The sequence below is a fragment of the Durio zibethinus genome, chromosome 7, assembly GCF_047325235.1.
Source record: "Durio zibethinus cultivar Kanyao isolate XHJ-2024 chromosome 7, ASM4732523v1, whole genome shotgun sequence".
NCBI lineage: Eukaryota > Viridiplantae > Streptophyta > Magnoliopsida > Malvales > Malvaceae > Durio > Durio zibethinus.
Genome location: NC_143168.1, coordinates 22,253,797 through 22,262,357, shown reverse-complemented (window position 1 = coordinate 22,262,357; position 8,561 = coordinate 22,253,797). Strand labels below are relative to the sequence as shown.

Here is an 8,561-nt window from a genome sequence, read left to right as displayed (position 1 = left end):
GTAGGCACAACTATACAACTTGCTCCTTGCAACTTGCTACATTCAAAAGGTCAAAAGATCCATGTTTAATTCATTCGAATCATTTTTTTTTCATAGAGAAGAGTTTGTGGTTTGAAACAAGAGATGTCCTTAAATTTTGAATTTTAAATTTATTATACGTCACTTTTTAAAGAGTCAATCGAATTAAATATTAAGTTCAAGTCATTCATATTATAAATGAAACTAACAAAATCATTAAAGTTGAAATTATGAATCAAGCTTAAAAGAAAGAATCGAATTTTATATTGAGGGAGGTCAAGTTTTATAATATAATTTTATCAAAATTTTTTGGAGAGTCATGAACCTGCCTGCCCCTGGATTCACCCTTGATCCATACCTTTTGATAAAACCAAGCACAAATTGTATTTGCAATGACAAAATTATACAACTTATTGAATATTTCCAGATGAATTCTGCTATCTAAACCATTTTTTTTTTTCAAAATAGTCCCATTACTCACAAGAACATAAAATTTAATTATACTATAACTCAAATAGGCATTTAATTTTTATCATCTTTCTTGCACCATCTTGGCCTCCAAAATTTGCCCCTTTTAGCATTTCTGATTCTAGAAATATTATTAATAAACATAAAAACCAAAAAAAAAAAAAAAATTATGATGGATTTAACTATATAGAAAAAATCAAGTAAATCATAAACCAAACAAATCGAGATATGATTTATAAAATAAAACATTTTATGAAAAATAATAAATCCCTCATTTTTTACCGCTTATTTGGCTATTCAAATACCAAATTCATTTCACATATTTTTGACATGATTTATCATAATCAAATTAAACCCAAATTTATTTTCAGTTATCATAGTAATCAATTTTAAATGTAACATTTAATAAATTTAAATTTTAATACATATAATTTTTTATATAAAAAATTAAATTATAAATTACATCAAATCATAGCATAACATACTAACCAATCATGCATGCCACCGGTTGAGGATGCTGATATGAATATTTCCAACCTTGTTTCCCTTCTTCACACATCCTAACAACACAGTCCACTGAATGCTTCAAAACCATGTGATAGAGAGATGTTTTAAAATAATTTAGAATTTACCAAAGATTAAAAAAAAAAAGAAGGAAAGAAATCCACTTTTTATTATTAACAATAATAATATAGAATTTTTTTTTATGCCAACCGTCAATGCCCTCAACTTTTGAGGCCAAAAAATGGTTGGCTTGATGCTGAAACGTGGCTTGATGCATCTCGCTTTCCCACACCCTACGCCCCCATGTGCCTGCCACGTGAAGTTTGCTTATTTTTCAATGTTATTACCAAATTGACTAAAACACCCCCCTTCTTTTAATCATTTCATTCACTTTATGTCGTTTTCTTTCCCTATCTTTGTTTACCTTGTTATAAAATTAATTCTCCAAAATCTCTCTTTTTTTTTTTTATACTCATAATAGTTTTATTTTAAATATTTAAAATTTTTGGCCAAAAATATTTTAATTGAATAATTTAATTTTTTGTTAAATTTTTATAATTTTAATTATGTCAAAATTCAATGATAATTTCTCAAAATTGATTTCATAAGGTCAAATCAATTAATTAATCAAGAGTAGATATAATAATTCATGTATTTATATAACATTTTATATAAAATTTATGTATCATAATTTATATTAACACATAAAAATATAAAATATAAAATTTTATTTTTATTAAATATATAATTTTTATAAAATTTTTAAATCATATTATATTTATTTTTTTAGTTTAATATCAAATTTTATTAGAAGTGAGAAAATAATTTAAGAAAATAAAAATCCATTAAAAATTATAATATTTAATTTAGATTGGATCAATTTTTTTATTTGATTAAAATTAAGTTTAAATATTAAATATATATATTAAGTTCGGATCAAATATCAAATTAAAAAAAAATCAAACAAAATAGAATTATATATTTATTAGTTTTATATTTTTTAAATTTTTTATAAAATAAAAAATAAATTATTTTATATTTAAATTTATTTAAATATGTTAAAATTTATATTAAAATAATATATGAAATATAAAATATTTAAATTTAAAAAATTATTGAACGAATCAAATTAAACTAATTAAATTTAATTAATTTTGATTTAAATCGTATAAAAAATTAATTTAAATTTAAATCAGATTTTTTAAAAATTATAATTTTATATATTATTTAAAAAAATTAAATCAATTTTGATTTAATCTTATCTAAATTATTATCGTTCTTAATTTAATAAAAGATGTGAGAACCAACTTTTTACATGCTGATGTAGAGACCAGTCTCCCCTACCTTGAAAACATCCATATCATTTCACCACTTCTCAGCTGTCAATAATCCAAAGACGTTCATATCTTCGTGTCTACAATTTTGCTAAAAGTCTACTAATTTTGAAATGGGCTCCATCTATGAGTACTTGACCTTGTATGAACAGCTATGGATGTGAGAGTGAGATATGACAAACCTTCCTTTTTTTTTTTTTTGTTTACATCAGAATCTGAAGTAAAAAAAAAGAGGAACAAACCGGTCAAGGGACGAGCCGCACTTCTATCCATTTCACTTGGCCAGTTGTGGCTGACACATTTATCGTGGAAAACAACAATTAACTGGCAAAACGCATTGGTTCACCCCCCCTGGAACAAAAATGGATTTGTTGTGGTTGGGTTGGCACTTTTGGAATGGATAAGATCTTTTCCTTTCTGACTCAACAACAAATGATTGATCTCATAAAATTAATTTTACAAATGACTATTTTAATTTCATCTATCCAAATTTTGAACTTGAGTTTTGATATCAAAATGTAAGATTGATAATTTAAAATATAATATAATAATAATATAATTTAAAATTTTGATAAAAATTATAAAAAAATTTATATTTTTATATTAATATAAATTATAATATATAATTTTTATTTAAAATATGATATTAATATAATATTTTTTATAATATAATAATATAAATTATTATATCTATTAAATTATGAGATCAAATTCTATCTTATATATTGACCATAAATTTTTGCATAATTCAAAATTTGTGTCAGTTTGTTTAATTTAATATTTAAAAAAAAAGAAATTTAAATTTAAAATTAAAATTTTAACATTTATAATTTATTTTTTGGTTTTAAATTATAATTTTTAAACTATAACTTTTTATATAAGAAATAGTAAATATTTAAAAGCATTATAATTTTTTCCTGGTATAAAAAATGTTTGTACCATTGTACCAAAAAAATTGACTTTGAATTTCTTTATTTTAATATTTTTTAAATCTAATTATTGAGATTTCGAAACATTTTCAAAAACCCACGTGTAATATATGAAATCACATGTAAACAAAAAAGGATTATAATTTTTTTTTCTATTTTCCCCCAAAAAGAGTAAAACTAACGTCAGCATCTTTAAAAAGGTAACGGACCAAATAGAAACCAGGGCCATTTTGGTGAATTGGTCATTCGTTAAATATCCAAACCTCACCACAAATAAAAACCACGGGTTGCTTGACAGGTAGTTTTCGGCTCTCAATCTTGCGGGCGGGAAGTTTCTTTGCAAATCACCCAAAAAAAAAAAAACAGCCCTTTTCTTTGCTTTTCTCACTCATTTTTCCGTTGTTTTCTTTGCTTTTTTTTTATTTTTTTATTTTTATAAAACTATAAAATTTTCCCTGTTTTCATGGCCCCTGGTTTTGCCATCTCCACTGGCCCATATATACCATCTTCTCTCGCGCAGCTTTCTACAAACTGCATATTTTTTCATAGTTTTCTTTCATCTTCTTCTCTGTCTTTGCCAGTACCAACTACCAAGGCTTATCTTTTCGATCCAAACGAACCCATATTACACAATCTGAAACCAAACTATAAAAAACTTCAGTTTTTCTTGGTGGGGTTTTTTTGTGTGTTTTCATTGGGATTGGACTGGTTTCTTTTGATCAAAGATTCTTTTTGGTGTTAGGGTTTATGCATCAAAATAACGATCTTCAATAAGATAGCAAAAACTTTATGATGCTGGAGGGTGGACTGGTGGAGCGAAGAAAGGATATTATGACAATAAGGCATGTAAACAACAAGGTGAGGTACGTGAACAAGGCAATCAAGAAGAACAGATCATACAAGAAGAGAAAAGATCAGTCTGTTGTTCCAAGCGTTCCTGAAATGCTGCAAGAGCTGTTTGTTACTTGTAGGGGAGTCTTTAAAGGCTCTGGAACCGTTCCTTCTCCTCCTGATGTAAACAAGCTACGCAGCATTCTTGGTAAGTTATCAGAATTCAGGGTTTTTTTGCTTGATTTTTGTTAAAAACTGGGTTTGGCTTTTGGTCGTGCTGGTGCAGTATCATTTTTCTCAATGCATATTAATTCTCCCATGAAATAATTTACCAAATCAAACCAAAATAATTAATGCTAAAATATTGATATATGAACATCAGCCAATAAGCCATCTAATCTAAGTCAAATAATTCTTCAGTTTTGTCTGGGCATTTATTTTTATCATTTATAGCAATAGTTTTGGGTTTATACCAAAATCAAAGATGCTGTCACTGTCCAGAAGTAGCTGGATTCTAGTGGTTACATGTAGAATTTAGGGATCAAGATGTTGAGATTTTTTTATATATAGTGAAAATCCAGTTTCTGTAAATTGTTCAGTACTGTTATTTTGTAGTTTTCACTGTTATATAACACATCTAAATCAGTTTAATTTTATCAAATCTTTACTACTAAATATTCTTGATACATGCATGAAGATTGACATTAAAACAAATGGGATCTTTCTTTGATTACTCTTAGCTGTTTATAGACCAACTTGATTCTGTCATTTGCCACTTGGTTTTCTCACTATTCCTGAAAAGAATGATGTTTGAATTTGCCAAACAAACACTGAAGATTTTGATAAGAATAAGAAAAAGGTTATTCACAGAGGAGAAAAAAAAAAAGGACAGGAGATGAATGATAATGGTTGCTTGCAGATGAGTTAATTCAGTCAAAGTCGTGGCCTTTTTTCCTCCATACACGTGTGCCTCTTGAGTGGATACCAAACAGTAATTTCAAAAATGAATACCTTATTATAATTTGCTTTAGGCCACACCAATCTTTTGCCCCTTTTCAATACCCCATGTGACAATGTGAGCAACCTTAATAACTGCTCCATCAAAACAATTTGATCCATACTCAGATTTTTTTATTTAAAATTGTCAGGAATTTTGATTATTAAAATTAAAAATTTAGCACTCTATCCATAAATTAAGCCTTTAATTTGTTGCCTTAATGCTGTATATATATAACAAGGTTTACTTATTTCTATGTGCGCATACTGGTTTTGAATCTAATTGAATGAAAATTTATTAAATATTTCTATCTTCTTTGTGCATTGTGTATGAGAGTTCTATCATTTCTTTATTTAACTTTTGGTGATTAATTTAGTTGCATTAGTAATGGAACCGGCACTATTGACATTGTATCATTTTCTTTGGTAGATAAGATGAAGCCAGAAGATTTTGGGCTTAGTAGAGATCTAGAGTTCTTCAAGGCTACCGGCGCTGTTAAAGGAAATCCAAGGGTCACAAATACAACCATATACCAATGTGATGAGTTTTCGGTAAAGATATTGGCTGTCTCTCATTTATTATTTGGTTACATATTATTGATTTTTAAACTAACCATATACATTAGTATTATTTTCACAGATTTATTTGAAACTATATTATTGGTTTACAGAAAATGGTTTTTTTTTTTATGTTTTTTATTCACACATTCTATCATGGACTGATCAATTACTGAAAGGATTATATAATCCAACCTATGGATAAAAATGTCATGTGGTTACATGTCACCTTGATTTTGGAAGCCAACAGCTCCGTGGCTTGTTGGTAGGGCATTGCTGGACTTTTAGTTTCCGTTATCAGTTCAAAATTTGACAACTTCAAATATAAAAAGGAAAAACTTGATTTTAAATGCTGATTGAATTTCTTGTTATTTTCCTGTTGTGCAGATGTGCATATTCTTTCTTCCAGCAACTGCTGTCATCCCTCTCCATAACCATCCAGGGATGACTGTTTTCAGCAAGCTTTTACTAGGAAAAATGCATATAAAATCCTATGATTGGGTTGATCCTGTCAATTCTGAAGACTCTATGCCACCCAACTCCAAATGTGAGAATTAATCCATCTTTTGCTTGATCATGAACTAATTTGAATCTCAGAAAAGAATTTATTTTTGACCTTGATGTGATTATTATTCAATTTTGCAGTAAGATTGGCAAGGTTGAAGGCCAATAGTGTCTTTACTGCCCCATGCGACACCTCCGTCTTGTATCCTACAACGGGAGGTAATATCCATCAATTCACAGCGATAACACCTTGTGCAGTGCTTGATGTTCTTGGTCCTCCTTATTCTAAAGAAGACGATCGCGATTGCTCCTATTACAAAGATATCCCATACTCAGCTTTCTCGAGTAAGTAAAGTTTTTGATCACTTATCTGCTTAATCTAGTTTAGCTAGGCAGGCTGTGTCACCAAAGTCTTAACTCGTGTCAATTGGGCTGTGCAGATGGAGAAACTAGAGTGAGTGAAGAAGAGATTGAAGATTTTGGATGGTTGGAAAAAATTGAAGCGCCAAAGAATTCAAGGATGGATAGCATTGAGTACTTGGGTCCTCAGATCATAGAAACCAGTTACTAAGAATGCCTGATGAAAATAGTTATAAGAAAGTCCGATAAAGATGGGAGAAACAGTCCTCAATTGGTGGTGTAAAGTGCTGGAGTTTTAGCTGGACTTTTTGTTGAAGTGATCAGAAATGTTGAATTCTTAATTTCAGTAATCACAGAGTATCAGGTGCAAATTCAGCTTCAATTACCTTTAAAAAGTTAGATGTTAATTACCTTTCATAAGAAAAAGATAAAAAGTTACAAAAAAAGAAAACAATGAAATTATGGTCAAGTTTGGCAAGATATAATTGTTTTATTCCGTTGGTGCTTTGAAAGTTAGCCTTGTAAATGGTGGAAATAGCAGTGTTTTTTTGAATGGTGTTGATGAAATGGTTACGTACTTTTGCTTTGAGCAACTGGAGGTATTGTTGGTTTGACCGGTTAGGCTCATGGTTTATGAAAAATTTTCCTGTAGCTTGAGAAAAGACTTGGGCTCCAAATATTTAGTCAATTTTGGTGAAAAGGTTGGTTTATATTAATAACTCTTCTCATATACCACCTTTTTTTCATTGGGGTTTGACATTTTCTTTGTCTAGACTTATCCATAGATATTTTTCTTGCAAATTAAGGTACAAGAAAATATTATTGTATATTATACATAATAATCTCTTACAGTTTCAAATATCATAATATATAATAATATAATAGATAATGCATTAGACGTAGTTCCATGCATTCACGTCAGTAATTGAATCTTGGAAGTTTCATATTGATGATAAAAATTCTTAAAATAATAAAAAAAATTGCCATCCATTTTTATTTGACAAAATTGGACGTGAAAAATAAAAATAAAAAGGAAAGATGAGCAAAATGGAGGAAAAAAAAATGAAAGAGTAAATTCCAATAGAAGGTACATGGCCTTTTGGGTGTAAAAGAATGTCTGTCCCTTCTTAAAATAAAAATTAAAATCATGTACTAACTGGGCCATTCAAAACATTTAAAACATTCAAAAGATTCAAATTCTCTGGTAAGTAAAGTTTTTGATGACTTATCTGCTTAATCTAGTTTAGCTAGGCAGGCTGTGATACCAAAGTCTTAACTCGTGTCAATTGGGCTGTGCAGATGGAGAAACTGGAGTGAGTGAAGAAGAGATTGAAGATTTTGGATGGTTGGAAAAAATTGAAGCGCCAGAGAATTCAAGGATGGATAGCATTGACTACTTGGGTCCTCAGATCATAGAAACCAGTTACTAAGAATGTCTTATGAAAATAGTTATAAAAAAGTCCGATAAAGATAGGAGAAACAGTCCTCAACTGGTGGTGTAAAGTGCTGGACGCTGGAGTTTTAGCTAGACTTTTTGTTTAAGTAATCAGAAATGTTGAATTCTTCATAGCGAATCAGTTACAAACTCAGCCTCAATTACTTTAAAAAGGTTAGATGTTCATTATCTTTCATAAGAAAAAGACAAAAAGTTACAAAAAAAAAAAGAAAACAATGAAATTATGGTCAACTTTGGCAAGATATATTTGTTTTATTCCGTTGGTGCTTTGAAATTTAGCCTTGTAAATAGTGGAAATAGCAGTGTTTTTTAAAATGATATTTATGAAATGGTTACGTACTTTGCTTTGAGCAACTGGAGGTATTGTTGGTTTGACAGGTTGGGCTCATGGTTTATGAAAATTTTTCCTGTGGTTTGAGAAAAGACTCGAGGCTCAAAAGATTTAGCCAATTTTGAAGAAAAGGTCGGTTTGTACTAATAACTTTTATCAAATGCCACCTTTGTTTCATTGTGGTTTGACATTTTCTTTATATAGACTTATCCATAGATATTTTTCCTGCAAATTAAGGTACAAGAAAATATTATTATATATTATATATTATA

General features: G+C 28.8%; 1 protein-coding gene across 1 annotated transcript; it reads left to right on the top strand.

Annotated features, from left to right (window-relative positions):
* Nucleotides 1-3,779: 3,779 nt before the first annotated feature.
* LOC111277014 (plant cysteine oxidase 2-like) lies at nt 3,780-7,095 on the top strand. Its single transcript, XM_022863102.2, has 5 exons — nt 3,780-4,292; nt 5,511-5,632; nt 6,026-6,185; nt 6,284-6,487; nt 6,583-7,095. The coding sequence occupies exons 1-5, from the start codon at nt 4,043-4,045 to the stop codon at nt 6,711-6,713; spliced, it is 867 nt and encodes a 288-aa protein (XP_022718837.1). The 5' UTR covers nt 3,780-4,042; the 3' UTR covers nt 6,714-7,095.
* The last annotated feature ends 1,466 nt before the right edge of the window (nt 7,096-8,561 follow it).